Genomic DNA, 21,674 nt, shown 5'->3' with positions numbered 1-21,674 from the left:
AGCTGACATCAAACGGAGACGTCGAGAACGCTGCCTGGAACGATCAGTCGAGCTACTTGCAGATGTCTTTGTCACCGATTTATTTCGAACCCGACAATGACGAAGCCTATGCTGCAAGCGAACTTCTTGAAGTTCCAAAGAAGAAAACAGCCAGGAGAAGCTTGGAGAGCCAGTTTGAAACTTGTTTCCAAGAAAAACCTGCCACACCACAGCAGGTAGTCGACTTGGAAGTTCAAGAACAATTTGAAGTCCATGTTCAATTACCAAAGGAAACAAGTGAGTCAAGGTCAAGTGATAAAGTACCTCATGAAAAGGACCACGATGGCACGAACGAAATGCTGCCGACAAGACTTTTCCAGGAAATGCATTCTCAGGTAGATATTCAGGAAAATATGTCTCTGAAAGTTGTTTCACTAGATCTAAATACGTAACATAATCAACCACTTATTTGAATAAATGACATTTAGCCTAATAACATTTTCATCAGGACATTAACATGTTTATAAAATAGCATGTTTATATAATGACCATTTTGGAAGAATATTCTAGATCCCCATGCAGTTATCCCTTCTAGCAATACAAGAGCCAACTAAAATCGAAGTTTTGAAGTTGGGCTCCGTGACTTAGTTGATTGTACTTGTGTCTCATTGTACCATGATTGTGTGGGACGTTGCCCATAATATCAACCAATGGTTTCCAAAATTTCCCAGTGCACTATGTTTCTATTTATTGGATCAATAATAACTTGTAAATAAATCACAAAGTTGTCTGTCATTGGTAAAGATATTCGTGAAGTTTAGCTTGATGTAAGCAAACTCTGTCATACTCACAACTGTTACCTTTAGTACAAAAATGAAAGTGAATGTATTCTAGCAAATCCCTACAATTTATCTAGAAATGTTGCTCTGCACATGGAACTTTTATATATTCTGGCAAATTCACTGTGGTTTGTCTCGTCCAAACTTTTTACAGGCTGCCAAGATAGACCTTGAATATAGGGAACTGATGCTACTCACTCAATCCAAGATAACAAGGTGGCTCGAAAAGTATAAATAAGACTGGAAAAGTAATTCTTACCCAGCGTGCCCGGACAGCTCAATTTTTCATGTATGCATGTCTTTCTAAATAAATAAACACTCAACTTTTTATATGCACTTCAGTCTGCTATCGATGTTCCAGGTACTACCAGCAACAAGCACTGAGAGTATAAGTAGTGCAGTTTCTTACAGACAAAAAAGTAAATCACCAACTAGAACCCCAAGCTTCGTTGCGGCCATCTCTGCGTCCCTCATGTCACTCGATGAAGAAATGAGAAAGAAGGAGGCTGAGATGCTGGCATCAAGAAACAAAATGTTGAAAATAAAGTCAAGTACACCCAAAAGCATAGCCTGTCTTCCTCCATCACCCCAGGTTCCCAACCAGACCAGCACCCCAGCTCCAGATCAGATCATTGCCATGTCAACATCCCAATCCAATACAATTGAAAGGTACATTGAGACTCTTTCCAGAGTTTTTTGTTATCCAATAAATCAACAAAAGTTGGTTCTGGTAGCAATACATTAAAGTTTCTGGGTATGAGTTCTGCTATAAAATCGAGGAATGTTGATATACTTTGTATCGAACACGTTAAATGATACGATACTCGAGTGAGTTAATAAAAAATATAAATTTGGTGACATGTTGATTTTGTAACCAATCTTGAAATTATTATGGTGTACCAAGTGACAAGAAATCATAAATATGAAACTTGAGCAGCCATACTATTCTATAGACCTGACATCAAACGGAGACGTCGAGAACACTGCCTTGAACGATCAGTCGAGCTACTTGCAGATGTCTTTGTCACAGAAATTTATTATGGTGTATCACGTGACAAGAAATCATAAATATGAAACTTGTGCAGCCCTTCTATAGAGATGTGGCCCAGTTGTATAAGGGACACTTTAATTGGCTGTGCAGTGTCGTGTGCCTTACGCATACCTTAGGATCCTCAGATCATGGGTTCGAGTTAAGATAATTGTTTTGTAAGCACCATACACAGGTTGTCGTTTTTACCAAAGTGGTAAATGTCTTAGACCTGCATCACTTCAGGATTTTGTCCCCGTTAAATGCTATGTTGTAACTGAAATTGTATTCAAATTGGCATTAAAGCCTACTTGCTCAATCACTGGAAGAAAAGTGGTCAAAACTGTATGGCCCTCGAGTAGACAAGGCAATTCAAATGTGCGTTTGTTTGTCAGTTTTACACGTCATTCAGTGATATTCAAACTTTATGACACTGACATCAATAAATAATAAGTAAACAAGTCTGGACCAGAAAGTCCAGTTACTAATATAATGAGCAACGATCTACACAAGAACACCCAAGACACTAAGTCATCCAATCTGACCACCCAATCACTTTAGTTGCCTCTTGAGTGAGTGAGTGAGTGAGTGAGTGAGTACGGTTTTACGCCGCTTTTAGCAATATTCCAGCAATATCACGGCTGGGGAACACCAGAAATGGGCTTCACACATTTTACCTATGTTGGGAATTGAACCCGGGTCTTCGGCGTGACGAGCAAACGCTTAAACCACTAGGCTACCCGACCGCCCCAGTTGCCTCTTGAGACTAGCATAGGTTGCTGGGGACCAGTTCTAACCTAGAATCCCAACAGGTTTCAATTTTGATGCTGCCTTGTACAAAAATATTGTCATGTATTTGGTACACAATCAGGATGAGGGGTAAACAAACATTTTTTTCAGTGGCACATTTATATATATATATAACATTTAAATTTAATTTAGAGCTAGAATAAATCTGTTATACTACCTCTAATTTAAAAACACAGTAAGTTTATCTCCTACTTACACTCCTAGTTGTAAAAAATGAAAGTAATATATATATGTGTTTTTAAATTAGAGGTAGTATTACAGATTTATTCTAGCTCTAAATTTAATTTAAATGTTAGATTTAGAGCTGGTATAAATTTGTTTACCATGAATTTCAAAACAAAGTAGGTGTATCTCCATTCTACCACAATCTCATTAAAATCGGATCTTAGTTCTCGCTACCACTAAACAAAGATCTGAGGACATCCAATTAGGGGTCACGTCTAAACGACCTTTCATCCGACCATTCAGAGCGTTGCTTACCAGATCATGAAAGTGACAGCGGGAATGTGATTTCTAATCATGCAACCTCGAAAACTTTAACACGGGGTATTCTGAAACAATAGTTACGGACTTAACGACTGAATCCATACAGTCTAGACCATCAATTAGCCATTCCAGAATGTTCTTTTGTTCAGGTTTCAAATTTCTTATCGAGAACTTGTCAAAATATGTTTCAAAGCGTTGTCGCCAATTTGAAATTAATGCAGTAAACACGAGAAAGCTGCCTTCTGATTGGCTAATGTTGACTTCTTGTTAGCTATTCCATTGGTCCGTCAAAGTTCGAGCAGGGTCGGTCTGACATGACCCATAATGGGATGTCCTCAGATCTTTGTTTTGCGGTAGCGAGAAATAAGATCTGATTTTAATGAGATTGATTCTGTATTCCATAATGTGAGGGCAAGAAAAGCTAATTGTAATCAAATTTACAATTCTAGTAATTGCACCGAATAAATGATATTAACAATTCCAATTTTTGCCTCAAACACATGGCCTATTTACATATACAGGCACTGTTGTATATTACTTCATGACATCACAATATAGCCCTGTGAAGATGCGGGTTAGCACTGGTCTTCAGCAACCCATGCTTGTTGTCAGATGAGATTAACGGGATCAGGTGATCTCCCTTTTGGTTGATGTATGTCATCGTAGCCCAATTGCATTCATCAATGCTCATGATGTCAATCACTAGATTGTCTTGTCCAGACTCGATTATTTACAGACCTGCTGACGTAAAGTTGGAATATTGCTGAGTGCATGTATGGTCTCTGCTTACAGGTATTACTGGACAATTGTAGCAATGGACCAATTCTTTAGGAATTATTGATATTCTATTCACTAATACTTTGAAATCCCCCCCTCCCCCTCCCTCATAGTGTAGATACAAGTAGTGTCTCAATGAATATTTCTGTGTTCCAGTGATGCTGTATTGTGTCGCATCTGCCATGATGGAGACAGCAGTGAAGAACTTGTCTCTCCTTGCTATTGTACTGGTAGCGTGGGAGCTCTCCATTTGACCTGCCTAGAACGGTGGCTGGGAACCTCTAACACAACCAGATGTGAGATATGTAAATATGAGTTCAAAGTGGAAAGGAAACCAAGACCAATTATAGAAGTAGGTTTGAAGTTTACTTTTTACTCCGACATTTGATGCACCAGTATTTCTCCTATGGTGGGATAGTAAATACACTGGTCCAGCAGAAAATCAAAGTTCAATACACTGCTTGATCAGTAAATATATATATGTGTTTGATACGTTAGATATTCATCAACCCATGCTTTCCGTAAACAGTGACTATGCTTGTCATAAGAGGCGACTAACGGGATTGGGTAGTCAGGCTTGCTGACTTGGTTGATTGCATGTCATCATATCCCAATTGCATGGATCGATGCTCATGATGTCAATCACTGGATTGTCTGGTTCAGACTCGATTATTTACAGACCACCGTCTTATAGCTGGAATATTGCTGAGTGCAGCGTTAAACAACAAACAAAACAAAACAAAACAAACATTAGATATTCATAAAATCATTTCTTTTTATAATAATTCCTCACTATATGACAGAGATATTGCTGATGAGATGGTAAACTCACTCATTTTATTAATAATTTGCAGGAATATTTCCAGGGTTACATGTTTCATTTTAGCTGATTTTCATTGATGATCTAGAATAGAAATTTCTGTTAAGGATAACCATGATGATAACTGTCAACTTGCAACTGAGTCACTGGTTTCTGTGTTGATTCCTCATTGACTCCGATATCATGAGATGTTCTTAGTTCAGCAGAATGAATCTTTGGTTTCAGTTTCTGCGACACAATGCCTCTGCATCAGATAGGAAGAACCTAGCATGTGACTTAGTGTGCTTCATTGTGCTCACACCACTGACTGTGTGCAGTGCCTTTCTGTGTTTGATGGGGGTACATCACTACTCCCAGGTGAGTGGGAAGTGGGAAGTTCCTGGTCTAGCCTCACTGACTGCCTGTCTTCTCACAGTTTATACTATCTGGTGCTGTGTAAGTATGTTTGCCATCACATCCTTCAATCATGTCTAATAGTTACTTCTGTACCAAGTACAGTGACCCCTTGGTATACCCTTGTTGTCAGGGTCCATGATCCTGACCGTGTGTTCTAGGAAAATGTGTTATACAGATATTCATTGCTGATGATCAACACATTATGTAATGACGGTTAATTATCCCCCGCCCCAACGCCCCAAGTTGGCAGGAGATGTAGAAATGGGTTCCGTCCGTGTGTGCATGTGTGCGTCCCAAAATCGTTTCCGGAGCATAACTCAGAAACCGTTAAATATTTCTCTACGAAACTTTGCATGTCTATCAGACTCATGCTGAACTGGTGCCTTTTGCTATTTAGGAATTTTATAAATTTTTATTTTTTATGTTTCCATGGCAACAAGTTAGACTTAGGTTCTATAAGGGTGCTGTTCGTTTCCGGAGCGTAACTAAAAAAACGTTAAATAGTTTCTTACAAAACTTTGCATGTTTACCAGACACATACTGAACTGGTGCCTTTTGCTATTTAGGAGTTTTATAAATTTTATTTTTTACGTTTCCATCGCAACAGACCGCCTCCGTGGTCTTGTGGTAGAGCGTCCGCCCGGAGAGCGGAAGGTCCAGGGTTCGATCCCGGGCCGCGTCATACAAAAAGATGTTAAAAGATTGTACTTGTTGTTACCCTGTCTGGCGCTCGGCATTAAGGGGCTAAAACAAGGACTGGTCGGCTCGGAGTCAGTATACTGTGTCTTAGTGGGGTATTCGTGTTAAACTGCGGCATGGTATCTCAGTGAGCTAGCACTATAAATCGGCATCAGTCCGGTTTAGTACAAGCAGCCACACACACACATACACGTGCATGCACGTCGCTATATAAGTGCAATAATCTTGGACGCGACGTTAAACCCAATTTCACCTCACCTCACCATCGCAACAAGTTGGACTTAGGTTCTATAAGGGTGCTGTTCATTTCCGGAGCGTAACTCAAAAAACATTAAATACTTTTTTACAAAACTTTGCATGTCTACTAGGGACATACTGAACTGGTGCCATTTGATATTTAGGAATTTTATAAAAATATTATTTTTTACGTTTCCAAGTCAACAAGTTGGACTAGGGTTCTATAAGGGTGGTGTTCGTTTCCGGAGCATAACTCAAAAACTTATAAATTTACTTTCTTTCAAAACTTTGCATGTCTACTAGGCACATACTGAACTGGTGCCATTTGATATTAAGTAGTTTTATAAATGCTTATTTTAGAATTTCCATTGTAGCTATTTTGACATGGCCTAAGAGAAATGTTGGATCAGTTACCTGGTTTGGGACCATAACGTGTTAAAATGGCGGGGGATATAGATGACTTAGTCGACTATATGCTTGTTTACACATGTGTTTGTATTGAATGAATGAGGGGCAGCTAAATAATACAAGGGTTTAACCGTTAAACTTTAACGTCACATATGATGATCTGTATCACCATCCTCCTCCACCCTATCACCAGAGGCTGGGCTACTATGGTTGTTATAAATAGTCACCACAGTTCCCTCCACACCACCAGCTGCTCCATTATCACCGGTAACGTCACCACCTTCCACCTCCACTGCCATTTTGGATGAAAAGTCCGAACCGGAGAAGAGAAGGATTTGGTACTTCTGGATCAAGAGGACCACTTAATCGGGGTGGCGGACATCCTCGGATTGGAGCAATCTAACCTCAAGAAGCAGGGCAGAGCAGCCGAGCTTCAACAAATTCAAATTTTTGGACTCGTGTTTGAGAACCTGTACATGGGACATCCTTGTTGCATATTGTCACATTATTACAAAATTGGCATCTTATGGGTACTGTACATTAGAAGAATTCCGATAAGATGCACATGATTCATGACCTTCAAGTCTTCACCCAACCCTTACCACAGCCTTCAACATACTACAGAGTGTTGTCCCTAGATCAAACTATCCGCTCTGTGGATTCCATTGCAACCCTGGACATGCAGGATAGACAATTGTGTCTTCATCGAGCAAGATCTCCAGGTTCTAGACCAACACATCAGTCCTGGGATGTTTGCTCAACCTGGCAAAATCAGACCTGATCCAATCTCTTGCTCCTGTTCATAGGCCTGTTCAACAATAGCAAGGGCCTCCTACTGCCTCTAGTGGACAGACAGCAGAAGAAACAATTGTTAATCCAGGAGGCTCTCAGGATATTTCTCTCCAATACTGTCAGTGCCTGCTCGGATTGTTGATGTCGACACAAGACGCAACAAGGGGAGGACACCTTCAGCTTCAACCTCTGCAAACCTGATATTCCCATGGCCAGACAGACCTGCCTGACATGGTGGACGATTCCTGTTGAACATCTGTTACAGGGGAGGGTGCTCACATGGGCCGGCCACCTCTCAGTTTCAGATGTGAGGTCAGAAGGTCAGGCAAGACTGCACATCAACTAGACTTCTTGGAAGTGATCTCAATGCATACCCCTTCCATCTCTAGCATTGCTACCTAAATTACTGCAAAATCTGTAGGAGATGAGAAGATCCAACTGCTTTTGTTAGTGCCCAAGAGACTGTGGTTCCAAGGAAACTCACAGGAAACCCAGTCATTGAGCTTCCACCAGGTCCAGGAAGATCAGAACAGAGATGATAGCCATGATGACAAGCTTTAGACTCGAAGACCACTAGAATCACTTCAGCTTCTTGGGGTAGTCATACCAATAAACCAGCAGACTTGCAGTTTTTTACCCAACATATTGTCTTTCTCATAGCCTTGGCTACAGCAGCTCGTACTGGAGATATCACAGTTAATATAAATACACAGATAAAGTTTGACAGGGTTTCAGCACCAAAGTTCGAATGGGCCTGATGTTGGATTTTTGGCCAAAACCAACACAAAGGGAGGAAGAACAAAGTTTCAGGATATCACTGTAGTTGGCTTTTGTTGGGAAAAAAAGCTATTTATTTCACATCTTCACTACATATAACAGACTACTTCACTGAATAAATTTCAGCAGCAGTACAATTTTCTCTTAATAAGATTTTGTTTTGTGAAGTTAATGTTAAGTTTACACAATACACGACTTTTCCATTCGACGAGAGGTCACAATACTGCGAAATTGACGTTCAAGTGTATGAAGGACACAATTTGACGTTTTTAAGTTTTTCATGAGACAGTGTTCTTGAAATGACATAAACACTGACGGACTAGTTCCACATTACTAAAGAGGAACCCCTGGGAATTCCCTAGCGCGAATACATACTTTTTGATTATTTAGACTTGAACTCAACGTTTTAGTTTACATTGAGAAACGTCTGAGAGTTTGACTGCATGATCATTCACGAATATCCTCGCTAATGAAACCTTATGAACAAAACGAAGAAATGCACATCCAAACTATCACAGTATCAAATCAATCCGTGTCTAGGCTGACAGTGGCAGTCGACAGCAGTATATGAGTTGACCTTAGAGCTTATTTGACACATCTTTAACACCTTTCAATGATCGGCCAATTGATCAATGATGATTAAAACATGTTACTGCCACAGGTTCATTAACAACTTCCGAAATCTCTCCCGTCATGTTTCTCATGTCAGCCATTTTGTTGTGTTGTACTTGATGTACATGTATTGCGACTAGCTGTCATTGTGACCAACTTACTGAGGTAGTTCTTAACAGATCTTTCTCATATAATGGGCATATTATTTGAATACATGTGTTGTGTATACATATGATCATGTCACCTCTCTGTTTGTGGAACTATTTTATTCTGCGATACAGCTGGTTGTTGTATGGCTGTCAGTGTAAACATAAGTCACATGTACTAAATCAAATTGTGCATAGATGTAGGCCTACATTGTGATAGATTATAAGAATTGACTTTCACTTTGTGTGAGTTCATTGGGTATGAACCTTCATCGAGTGAGGGCCAAACATTGTATACAGTTTGGTCCTCACTCTATGATGGTTCATACTCCAGTGAACTCACACAAAATGAAAATCAATTCTTAAATATCTACAACTTGCCCATTTCAGGTTGCTGTTAAACACCACGTCCAAGTTGTGACAGACTGGCGAAAGAAGAACCAGATCATCAAGATCATTTATCTGTCTCCCACCAAAGGAAAGGCAGTGTTGCACACGGAGACTGTCTGTGATGTCAACAACAATGCCAGGTCTCCAGCACACACACAGATATCCCACAGTGCCAACACAGCTCGCAGCTCCCAGTGTGGTGGAGAAGTCGCCCGGGACACTCCCAAGTCCTACAACACTGCTATGTTGAAACCTATTCTGAAATACTCTGTTAATCTCCAAGCTTACAGTCATCCCTCTGGACTAGACACAACTGGTACATCTGTATCTCACACCATCTTGTGGGGGGGACCCGATTTATCGGAATGTAGTTCTAACCCCATCATGATAACACGAGCTACTAATTCACAAATGATGGCTGTTTTGGGCAAGGAGACCTACGTTTAGGTAATGTTAAACTGATTGTACATCATATGCAGTCAGAAACAAAGAGCAGAAAAATATTATGAAATATTCATTAATTACCAAAATGTTATTGAAATTATATGTATCACAAGACAGTTGCATGTTGCAAATTGTACCCTGATTTGTCGAAATAACTATGTTTTTACCATGCTTAAGCGAAGTTTGACATTGAGGGAGTTGTAATGTTAAGACCTTGTCAACTCATCAACATATAAACAGTGATACACTGTGATTGTAAATATTTGGACATTTACTTTTCTCATTCGATTTGTTTCTGCAAATGCAGTAGCAGTGTTCTCACATTCCATTTAAACATATTTTTCTCACTTGTGGCATATACGTGCACATTTGTAGAGCATGGGAGAAAGTTGTACATAGGTCTGGTTGATCGACAGGGTTACAACTACAGTTGAGATGACTTCCTGTTATAAGGGAATGTCATCTCTTAAAGTTTCATATTTCCACATCTTTTTACAAGATGATGTTTCTTTTTGTTGCACATTCCAGACACCACAGGTCCACATCATCATTATTGGATCTATAGTCTCATCGAATTTGGAACAGCTAAACTTGACATTGTATCCTCCTTGACTTCTCTGTGATACAGTTTTGCAATCCCGATAAACATTCTAAATCTGTGATACGTTTTTTTTACATATATCGTTTCACATACTATTGAAAACTGTGTAATTTGTATTTGTTTCAACATATGTTTACAATTGTTGTTCAAATCCACAGTTAAAAAGACAATAAACTTGTTGAACCTTATTTTATTTCCTGTTTGAATTATCAGTGCTGCTATTCTCGTATTCACCAAATACTTGTTGTTTCACAAATATCAAGATATTTGGGCTGATAGGGTTATTGCAGGTACACTTTATACTATGTACTCGGGTACTTTGAAGTGTACTTAAAGGCGACTTTGCTTATTGTAAGAGGCGACTAACGGGATCGGGTGGTCAGGCTCACTGACTTGGTTGATATATATTATCGTATCCCAATTGTGTGGATCGATGCTCATGATGTCAATCACCGGATTGTCTGGCCCAGACTCATTTATTTACAGACCGCTGTCATATACATGTGTGTAGGTGGAATATTGCTGAGTGTGGCATTAAACAACAAACAAACAATCAATCATCAAAACTACCCCTGTGCACGTAAATGTACCCTGCAATAAGTTCTCATGAGATTTTGATTACATCACCGGTACCATTCACAACATTGGTAAAAGAAGAGTTTTTACTGACTCTTCATAATCCATAGTCTGCAAGAAAGTAAAAGATAACGATCTAGGCCTTTTGTAGCTGGCACTGGGCCTAGACAACCGTAGGGCAGATGGCGGTCATGTGGACCCCTGTTAGAGAATGGAAACATTTAAGTGGGTAGGGGTAGTCTTGAGAGTAGGTGGGTACTTTTTATGATACTCATAAGTACCCGGGTACTTAGTAGTATTAGGTGTGCCGACAACGAACCCTCAGGTGTATTAGGGGCAAACTGTACGGAAAATCTTGACCATGCCTGTGAGACACAGATTACTACCTTACAAGTTGATAGGCATTCCCTTAAATTGAACTGCCAAAAGAAACAAGAATTCCATACATTTTTGTTAATATATGATGAATTATTCATATTTAAGAGATATTAGACCGCCTCTGTGGTCTAGTGGTAGAGCGTCCACCCGGAGAGCGGAAGGTCCGGGGTTCGATCCCCAGCCGTGTCATACCAAAAGACGTTTAATGATGGTACTTGTTGTTACCCTGTCTGGCGCTCGGCATTAAGGGGCTAAAACAAGGACTGGTCGGCTCGGAGTTAATATGCCTGAGTGGGGTATTCATTTTAAACTGCGGCATGGTATCTCAGTGGGCTAGCACTATAAATCGGCATCAGTCCGGACTAGTACAAGCAGCCACACACACACGCGCATGCACATCGCTACATAAGTGCAATAATCTCGGACGTGACGTTAAACACGGTTTCCCCTCACCTCACCTCAAGAGACATTAGATTGGTTTGACACACAAACGAACATACTGTGATGTTGTGAGAACGACGCTCGTGAACGCATCACAAGTGACATAGATCCATGACTCGAGATGCCCCATGCATGATTAGTATGTAAAGTTTGGAAATCACGTGCAGCAGATCGTGATAAGAATAAAGACACTCTGTTGTAACACTTGACTGATTTGTTAGTTTTGTCATTAATTGATACACATTGGAAACGTCTCTTCTTAACGTACATACTTCTCTATGCATTCCTATGGTTTGTGTTTCTTTTGGCAGTGAGTATACATAACAGTCTAGAATGATGTCATCCAATAACCTATTCCTCGTGTGACCAATCACAAAGACTGTGGATAGATAACTTCAAAGAACATTTATTACACACTCTGAAACGAAATAGTTTCAACACAGACAAAGGTAATTCTGACTGAAGCATGAGTCCGTCATAATCTGACCTTGGGTCATCTCCATGGAGTAGCCAATCATGGACCTGGAATTCGATCCCAGTTATCTCAAATGGGTTTCTCACCACTGATATGTAAGAGTGAGTGAGTGAGTGAGTGAGTGAGTTGTGTTTAACGCCGCTTTTAACAGTATTCCAGTCAATCACGGCGTGTCAGCTTAATGTGGGAGGAAAGCACGAAGTGATGCAGGTCTTAGACATTTACCACTTTGGTGAATCCCACGAGCATGGGTATGGTGCTGACAAACCTAGAAACATAATCGGGGCGAACGGGATTCGAACCCACAATCATAGGTTTCTGGCGTGCCCAAGGGACGCAACTCTGCACAGCGAATTGCGGTTCCTTAGACGACTGGGCCACCCGTGCCCCCTGATATGTAAGAAAATCAAAATACATAATTATAGACATTGAGATCAAGGAAACTGAAACACACACAAGCTCATGCACACCCCAGTCAAGAAAGGATTCCATATGCATATCTTTTCCTACAAGACACTGTTGTCATGAAATTGTTTTCTTCTTGAATTTATCCAGTGCATTTTGCAAAGCATTGACATCAGCCTTGTGTTTCATGAGAAACTCTCCTTCAAAATGAAACACTGGGATATCATAGCGATACTTTTTGAACCATTCCTTATTAGACGGGTCTGTGATATCAACTTCCTTCAGTGTAAACTGCAAAGAAAATGAACTTGTACTTGAAAGGCTTATGTAAATACACACATGGGAAAACAGGACATTCATCATTGAGCATTACTAACCAGTGCATTAAAAACATTATGTCCAAATAACATTAATCCAAGGGTTAACAACCATAACATGCTAATAACACTTCATAAACAGAAACTGAAACAGAACCTATTAACTTTACATGTGAAATCAAACTCTTGACATCTTACACATCATTGTACATGTACAAAAGGCTTATTGGTCAATAAATAATAAGATTTATCATCCAAAACTGACTCCCACAGAAGATATCGCTTTGGTGAGATCAAGCGATATCTACACTGTAGATATCATTGCAATGAAATTGCATCACAATTCTTTGCAGACCATTGTGACATCATTGATTACTATGATGTCACAATCAAATGACATCACTAATAGCTCTGCTACTGAAGCTATAAGCAGTACTTTTTACACTTAAGACAATGCTTATTACTGTCTACAAACTGAAAAAGTTGGATGATAAATAAAATCTCACCCTCGTGTCTTTTGATATTAAAATTATCAACACTCATTGATAAAAGTAGAAAAAACTCCTTGACAAGCCTCAGAATGTTTCCACTTTTATCAACTTGTGTTGATATATTTGATATCAAAAGACGGTCGGGTGAGATTGTCTATATACCCCCAATATATAAGTAGAGAAAAGGAGCGTCATTCGCCATCTTGCTGGTTTTGTTTACATCGATGTCCAGATCAATTTGATTATGAAACGCTTACTGGCAAACACATTTCTGACTGTAGATCGATAGACAACTCATTTCTACACATGTACAAGCCATCTAAATTTGATTAATGTCTCTTACCGAAATATCAAAATGTTATTTCGTAAGCTGGAAAATGTTGCGACAGTGGAGCGAAAGTAGATCAATAACGAGTTCCTGTGGTAGGAAAGCACGAAGTGATGCAGGTCTTAGACATTTACCACTTTGGTTAAACCAACGAGCATGGGTATGATGCTGACAAACCTAGAAACATAATCAGGGAGAACAGGGAGTTGAACTATAGATTAAAACATTGTGGCAAGCCCAAGACATGCACAGAGAATTGCCTTGGACAACAGGTCCACCATGCTCCAATTGAGAAGAGTGATCAGAATCTTAACAAGTCCAAACCTTATGAGATAATGGTTTCAGTTCTTCCTTGGCATCATCACAGAGAGGACAGGGGTGCTTGGTGTACAAGGTGAGGACTGGCAGCTGCTGGCTGGAATCTGAAAAGGACCTCTGTACAAGTTGGTTGTGCCACAGTGGTTCCGGGACACTGCCTGGTAGGAGAGATGGTCCTGGCCTGTATCTTGCAATTGCCAACTGAGACAGGTACAACATATGTCTCATTCTAAACCTGTATGAGACGGGTCGGGGATACCTGAAACTGGTAAACATGTGTTATTGTATAGTCAAAGGTTTTCTCATCTTTGTCAACGGTATCACACACAACTTCCTTATTGCAGACTACAAAATACATTTCCAAATTTAAGAAATCATGACAATGGTAAACAAATCAATAAGATTGCTCTATATCACTGTGAGCGTCTAGTGTGCAGTGTTCCCACTGGCTTTTGAAACTGCCAGTCATTGTGGACTGGCAACTCTAAAAATGACCAGTCCCCCTTATTTTTGCCAGTACCAACTTTCAACAAATAAAAGTATGCATGAAAATTATTAGGTTATAATTCTTTCAATATCATGTTCATTGCATAGACGCCGCGATATAACTGGAATACTGTTAAAAGCGGCATTAAACCCAACTCATTCACTCATTGCAAAGATGTGATCTCGGAAGTAATTTAGTTAGATCTATACGTCATTCACACAAACTTCAGTCACAATTTTTTCTCTTTTTTTTTGATATTTCAAGGCGAAGTTGCTGTAAATGGTGGTAACAGACAAGCTGACTTTGTTCGGAAAATGTACTAAAATGAACATCACCGATGTTTTGTTCAACAACAAAGATTATAAGGCACTTTATTTGCCGGTCCACAGGGACTGGCAGTCATATGAATTACCGGTCCAAGCCTAATTTTATTGGTAAAAAAATGGTAATTACCGGTAAACGGGAACGCTGAGTGTGTCTCTATCTATCACTCTTTCAGCAGGTACCAAACAAGACTTGTCCGCACGAGCAAACTCAGTTTCAGTTCTCTCATAGAAGGAGTGCTTGCTAGCGTGTGCTGCCCTCCTACAAATGGAGCCCCAGTGAGGACTACTGACACCAAAGGAACAGCATAGACAGCCAGCAACTTCTACTATAGATGGTTTCTTGGAAGTGACTTTTGTGTGACCTTGGATACTGTCACGTGACTTGTTCTGTTGATTGTGTTTACTGTGACATTTCCCGTATTGGCTATTGCTACTTCAGCATGGACATTATCACGAGTCCCCATCATGTATTTTTTCATTGTATAAATATAACATCCTTGCTACCTAGCATTTGACTTTAAATATTCTTTGTACCTGGTGCCAGTTCAGTAAAGTTCTGTATACTATGTATGTCACATTTTGTATTATATCATGTGCTAAGTTCTGTATTAAAGTAGACTTCTTTGTCACCTACTTTTCAGTATCCTGTTGGTACTAATATGGTCTATGTCGCTATACAGGTTCTTTTGTGATTTCATGTGTTTAGTTTGGTTTGGTTTTGTTAAGCTTAGCTATTATTGATATTTTAAAGTTTATGTAAATAGCATAGTTGTATTAGTCATTGTTATAAAAGTATATATGTTTTATTCAGACATCCAGAATAATAAGTTGCAGCACTGTTGTCGGGAAGACACCCCAGTCTCACCCACAGGGTAGATACACTATTACATCAAAAGTCTGTTTTTATATTTGTGCAACAGATTAAGTGTGTCAATCCTAGGCCTGGGACGGGTAACTCGGGTACCCGGGTCGGGTGGGTACTGAGTAGGACCCGGGTACCCACAGGCCTACCCAGACTCGTGGTTAGTCACATGATATATTGTTTAAATGAGAAAAAGTATCTAGAAGTCTATGGTTACACTACAAGTCACAAATGTTCACATTTCTTTCTGACTATGCACCCATTCCTTCCGACTTTTCATATCTTTTCAGTGTTTGCATGACCAGATTGTTTAATACATGTATACATCTAAATATGTTTTGCCAGTGCTGAGGTAAAAAAAATGCCCAATTGGACATTTTGTACCTATCTCTTGAGACCTACAGTGGGTACCCAGGTGGGGTAGTAGAAAGGTGGGAACCCGGGTAGTAAATTTGGACTCGTCCCAGACCTAGTCACACCCATAAATGTATGTGCATCTATGATTTTTGTAAGAGATCCATAATATGTTTACACTTATACACAATTATCCATATATTCTGATATATTATCTATTTGTCTCTTACATCAATTGCCAGATTACTGAACGCAATAACAACTAATAGGAGAGTAAGATCTGTTTGTAATGTAAAACGGTTTGTACTACTGACTGTGATGTTGATTATATTCCTTATATTCCTTTACATTTAATATGTTTCAGGGTGTAAAATATAAATCATCTTCTATTGGCGAAATAAAACGTGTCACACCCGCAGCGTGTGTTTGGCTCGTGCCCTTCTACAATGGCAATAACATGTTGCCAAATCACGTACCTGTCAAATGCAGTTATCGATCACAAAACCGGAATAAAAACAAACACACGTGTGGGCACTTGTTTCCGCCGGATAAACGTCTTTGCGCATGCGTACGTTATATTTACTGCAGTGCAGACGCTTCAGCATGACAGCTGACTGAGATATGGAATAATGTTAAGATATATCCTGTAATAGTGTCAAGGACGAATACTACGTAGGTACAGTGAGACACATGTGAGGTCTTTTGTTTATTACAAACTCTGGTGCCATATATTTTGTTTTTGCATGTAATCTGTTTTGCAGAAACCAAAGAACATTCATTTCAATATATATGATCCCACACAACTAAGCTGAAGATATTACATTAATGTAAAGCATTACGCATGGTGGATAAAGCAACTTTCAAAGCAATGATTCGGAACAGTTTTTACATTTTGATGACATACATTGTGGTTTGTTTGTAAACATGGTGAGTCCATGTTTTTTTTGAGGGAGGAAATGTTTGTACATACAAAGGAAACTAATCAAAGTCTGCAAGAGCACTGATTGCACGATTCACCACTTGATAAACATTGTAAGGGTCATGAAATTCGTAAATCATTCTTTGGTTGACATTCATAGCAGATTATTCATATTGTCAATTCTGCTGCTGTGTTATACAATTTCTCATGAATTATTTCCTCGTTGATCATGTTGATTAGAGATATGAACACCATATATCCACTGAGTAAGTTCTATTTTCTCAACATGCTCAATAAAGTTATCTGATGAAAAACATGATAGTGAGTGAGTGAGTGAGTTGGGTTTAACGCCGCTTTTAACAGTATTCCAGTTATATCACGGCGTGTCAGCTAATGTGGGAGGTACGCCCGAAGTGATGCAGGTCTCAGACGTTTACCACTCCGGTGAAACCCACGAGCACGGTATGGTGCTGACAAACCTAGAAACATAATCTGGGCGAACCGGGATTCGAACCCACAATCATAGGTTTCTGGCGTGCCCAAGGGACGCAACGCAACACAGCGAATCGCTGCGCCTTAGACGACTGGGCCACCCGTGCCCCCGAAAAACATGATAAAGTACAGTTACATTTTATAATAGTTTAAAGTTTTTTTAATATGATATGATAAGTTAATGTGGTAATATCGCTAATATGTGACTGTCGTAGTTAAGTACTATGAATCCCTGTCTTTTGCAACACATTCAAATATTTCTTTGATAATTTTTATTTCCAGGTGGTTTATCACATGCCTGAAGATGTCTGCTACACAGCAAATCAAAGTAAAGTGGATTGAACACTTTAACTCCAGTTGGGTGTCAGAGGATTGTGAATCTATAACAACAGAAGATGGTTTAAGAGAACTTTACAATAGGTTGGAATCAAACAAAGAAGTTCAGCCAGTTTCACAACAAGCCATACACCTAAGGGGACCTACACTTCCTGATTTTGAGCGAGATGCATATTCTCTGGATGAACAGGAACATTTGTTGAATACGCTTCGATCAAGTCAGCTTTTTTTAGCTGAAGTTGTTTGTAGTAACACGCCATTTGCACAGAAACTTCAACAGCGACTTGTCATACTACAAAGAGTATATCATGCAGTTTCCAGTAAATATCATGATAGACAAGGGCTTAAGCCTTGTAAACAAACTGATTCTGGAGACCAGAACTGCAATGAATCCAGAAATCCATCACTGAGGTTTGTGACAGGAAATGAAGCTCTTATTGAAATGGGAGTGAAAACTGGTCTTAGCTTGTTATTTTCACTTTTGAGACAGAACTGGAATCTAGCAGGGCAGTCTGGTCAGCTTTCATTTTGTAATGACGTCCTTCAAACAGCAGTAGACATTGTAACATCACTTCCGCCCTTGTCTCTAGCAAATGAGACAAAGCTGACTCCTTTAGGTGTTGACTCCCTGAATCAAGTGACTAAATTTCTATGTTCTGCTGCCAGTCCCTCCTCAGGGGCAGATAACTGTGGTCAGCGACTTGCATCTGAGTTAATGCTATTGTTAGCTGCTCAAAGGGGCTCACTTCGGTATCTCTTGGAATGGATTGAACTGGCTCTTCAGGTGTCATCTGCAGCTCAAATTGAGCAGAAGCGAGGGAACCAGGGCAAACATGGCCTGATTTCTTGGACATTCTTTGAAACAACCCTTCAACAGATGAAGAATTCAGCTGTATGTTGTTATGTTTCTTTACATTTTAACTAATTACTGTGATTTATAATATGTTTGTGTTCATGTGAATATTTTTGTACAGGTTGAAAACACTGTGATTTCTTTCAACCAAGCTACATTTTACTTTTATTATCTCATAGCTATGACCGGAATAAGTGTTAGGTATAATTTTTTTATTTAGCCTAAGGACTTGTAAATATATATGTTTTGGAAGTTCTCTATTTATATGATTTAGCATGTTCGGTGTACTGGCTTGTTATTGTTAATGATCATGATGATGATAAGTATTTTCTTTCTGTGTTCATAGACATACTGCAAAGTTCATATTTTTTATGCTGTACATATGAACATGCTATTGTTGAAATATAATGTAATCATCATTATTGTCATCATCACATATTTCAGGGAGGTCCAACAAATTTTGAACGGAAAACAAAGCCTGATCGAGATGAAGCAGGCCTCACTGCTATGTATGAAGCTGGTCTTTTATTACTGGAGGAGGTAATCTGAAGGCTTCTTTATAAACGATGTAATTTTGTAATGAGTTTACAAAGGCCTGGAAAAGTACTTTAGTTTCATGAGGCCTCTATTTTTTCATTCCCAAACACTGGAATAACATCAGTATGAACACTATTTAAAAAGCACACAATATTCTGTCCATGTGTACAAGACGTCTATAGCACACTTTTATTAACTGACTCGGGCGGTCGGGTAGCCTAGTGGTTAAAGTGTTCACTTGTCACGTCAAAGACCCGGGTTCGAATCCCGACATGGATACAATGTGTGAAGCCCATTTCTGAAGTCCCCCGCCGTGATATTGCTGGAATATTGCTAAAAGCGGCGTAAAACCAAACTCACTCACACTCACTATTAACTGACTCATATTTACTACATATAACTGGATTGGTTTTTTATTCAATCTCTTTAACATTGTTTAATATTGGAAGATATCTCCTCAACATGAATAACATACTTTTTTTTGCACTTTAATCAGCATGATAAGAACCCCACAATTAATTATATTATATGAGAACTGTATTTGTCTTTGAAGATGTTGGACAATATTCTCTAGGATTTACGTATTAGTGTAATGTTTACAGCATTATTGAATGGTGTTATAGTTGCAACAACTAGCAGAGGAATATGCCAACAGCAGTGCTGGACCGGATGAAAATAGGAACAGTCCTGCCAACAATGTCCTGTCTGGATCCACCATCTCTCCCCAGCCATGTGATGTGTATGTGTGGGGCAGCAACAGTAGTCACCAGCTGGCTGAGGGCAGTCAGGAGAAGATACTCACACCAAAGCAGGCGTCCTCATTCAGTAACTGTCAGCAGGTAGACATGTTTTCTGAATTTAACCTCATATGAATTTTAAAGCTTTGCAAATTTGTGCATTAAGATATGTTAAAATTTAGATATATTTTTACTTAATTGAATTGAGAAAGCATTCCAAGACTTTTCAAAACATTTTCTGATACTTTATCTTTCAAGAAAGTAATCATATTATGTCACAGATTTTAAGTGTTCATTTCTTCAGCATTGAGAGGGCCATGGGAATGTTTTTAAAGGAATCAATGTTAACAGTGTTTTTGTATGTGCTCTGTACAAATCAGATTTAATTTTTAATGTGTGAAAATTGATGTGATGTCATTAAAGAAAAATCAAACAAGTTAGTATGTAAGAGAACTCATGTCAAAACTCTTTGGTTGAAGTAAGAGTAATTTTTTCTGTAGATTGAAGCTGGACAGTTTTGTACATTTTTGATCCACAATGATGGGTCAGTGAGTGCTTGTGGGAAAGGAAGCTATGGCAGGCTCGGACTGGGCGATTCAAACAACCAGGCCCAGCCCAAGAAACTCAGCTTTGAGCCAAAGAGAAGGATGAAGAAAATCTCCTCCTCCAAAGGGTCTGATGGTCACACACTTGCTCTGTCTGTTGAAGGGGAAGTGTTTAGCTGGGGAGACGGTTAGTTAGAAATGATTATCCTGACTGCATATGCTTAGTTCATATGGAAGATTATCACATGATCTTATGATATGAAGAGTATCAAATACTGTAAGATAGCATGTGTGTTAGTAAAGTGTTCACTACATTGATGTAAGGCTACAAACTTTCTCTGAAAAAGATCCTGGTAATATACATATAAACACATGTTAGGGGTTGGTGATTAAAGTGTTCACTCAGCACTGGGTTCTATTCCCAACATGGGTACAATGTGTGAAGCCCATTTATGGTGTACCCTGCTGTAATATTATTGCTGGAATATTGCTAAAAGCGGCATAAAACCCAACTCACTCACTCACTCAAATTAGACAGTTTTATGTAGCGTTACACGTAATGTACCATAGTATTTTGACAGTGTTGTTGTACAGTCAAGTCTCGTTCATCTGACACTCGTTAATCCGACAATCAGCGTTTTCCAACACTAATGATTGGAACCGATTAAATCAGTACTATTTAGACCTATTAATCCGACAGTCTCACACTCCGACTCTGACACACCTAATTTGCTATGAATTACAGAAATCCCTCACTCTTGTTAATCCGACACAGTGATCAGCGTACTCCGTGGTCATCTGCTCACGAGTACACAGTCCGTGTTTTGATGCGAGACAGGTCAGCTAGTATGCGCATATTACAACGGCTACAGAGATAAACTTGCTTAACATGAAACAATTAACACTTTACATAAACAGAACATGATCAATCACATGCTACGATTACCTCAGTCTCATTAAAATCAGACATAAGGTTCTCGCTACCGCCAAGGACATTCCTTTACTGTTACCGGTCACGTCAGAACAACTTTTCGCGAACTTTGAACAACCAATGAAATGACAATCAGGAAATTGACACTAGCCACTATGAAAGCAGCTTTCTTGAGCTTTGTGGTGCTAGTTTAAAACTGGTGACTTCCATTCCAGACTATGCTTTCAGAAATATTTTGAAGGGTCATACAGGCTGTAACAGTAGTTTTGTGTTAAGTTTTAGAGGTTGCATGATTAGAAAACATATTCTGCTAACAATGTAACATA

The 21,674-nt window shown here is 39.3% G+C and overlaps 3 protein-coding genes across 4 annotated transcripts in view; 2 read left to right on the top strand and 1 right to left on the bottom strand.

The window, feature by feature from the left end:
- LOC139469260 (uncharacterized) lies at positions 1-10,033 on the top strand. The gene is made up of 5 exons (XM_071251406.1): positions 1-374; positions 1,180-1,487; positions 4,075-4,270; positions 4,964-5,173; positions 9,196-10,033. Exons 1-5 carry the CDS (start codon positions 63-65, stop codon positions 9,640-9,642), a joined length of 1,473 nt encoding a protein of 490 aa, XP_071107507.1. The 5' UTR covers positions 1-62; the 3' UTR covers positions 9,643-10,033.
- A 2,026-nt stretch (positions 10,034-12,059) lies between these two features.
- LOC139469245 (glutaredoxin-like protein C5orf63 homolog) lies at positions 12,060-16,552 on the bottom strand. 2 transcript variants are annotated; one of them, XM_071251394.1, is made up of 3 exons: positions 16,475-16,552; positions 13,976-14,228; positions 12,060-12,806 (listed from the first exon to the last, which is right to left on the bottom strand). In XM_071251394.1, the coding sequence occupies exons 2-3, from the start codon at positions 14,195-14,197 to the stop codon at positions 12,633-12,635; spliced, it is 396 nt and encodes a 131-aa protein (XP_071107495.1). In that variant the 5' UTR covers positions 14,198-14,228; positions 16,475-16,552; the 3' UTR covers positions 12,060-12,632. The 2 variants fall into 2 exon arrangements, with proteins under 2 accessions (XP_071107495.1, XP_071107487.1); XM_071251386.1 differs by having other exon boundaries at positions 13,976-14,234; positions 16,475-16,546.
- A 37-nt stretch (positions 16,553-16,589) lies between these two features.
- Positions 16,590-21,674, top strand: part of LOC139457843 (probable E3 ubiquitin-protein ligase HERC1) — a 63,163-nt gene continuing 58,078 nt past the window's right edge. Inside the window, exons 1-5 of the mRNA XM_071239194.1 lie at positions 16,590-16,670; positions 17,692-18,637; positions 19,043-19,138; positions 19,759-19,974; positions 20,373-20,604. Of these exons, the coding sequence (XP_071095295.1) occupies positions 17,714-18,637; positions 19,043-19,138; positions 19,759-19,974; positions 20,373-20,604 (1,468 nt within the window). The 5' untranslated portion in view covers positions 16,590-16,670; positions 17,692-17,713. The remainder of the gene's footprint in view (positions 16,671-17,691; positions 18,638-19,042; positions 19,139-19,758; positions 19,975-20,372; positions 20,605-21,674) is intronic.

This window comes from Haliotis cracherodii, unplaced genomic scaffold (assembly GCF_022045235.1).
Source record: "Haliotis cracherodii isolate W230 unplaced genomic scaffold, xgHalCrac1.p SCAF_1, whole genome shotgun sequence".
NCBI lineage: Eukaryota > Metazoa > Mollusca > Gastropoda > Lepetellida > Haliotidae > Haliotis > Haliotis cracherodii.
Note: the sequence above shows the minus strand (reverse complement) of the source record. Positions and strands in the feature narration are given on the sequence as shown.

Coding starts and splice junctions, on each gene's coding strand:
- LOC139469260 (XM_071251406.1), top strand. CDS start 63: ATGTCTTTGTCACCGATTTATTTCGAACCCGACAATGACGAAGCCTAT. Junction 375..1,179: donor TCCAGGAAATGCATTCTCAG/GTAGATATTCAG, acceptor TCGATGTTCCAG/GTACTACCAGCAACAAGCAC. Junction 1,488..4,074: donor CAATCCAATACAATTGAAAG/GTACATTGAGAC, acceptor TCTGTGTTCCAG/TGATGCTGTATTGTGTCGCA.
- LOC139469245 (XM_071251394.1), bottom strand. CDS start 14,197: ATGAGACATATGTTGTACCTGTCTCAGTTGGCAATTGCAAGATACAGG. Junction 12,807..13,975: donor TGAAACCATTATCTCATAAG/GTTTGGACTTGT, acceptor TTTTCTTTGCAG/TTTACACTGAAGGAAGTTGA.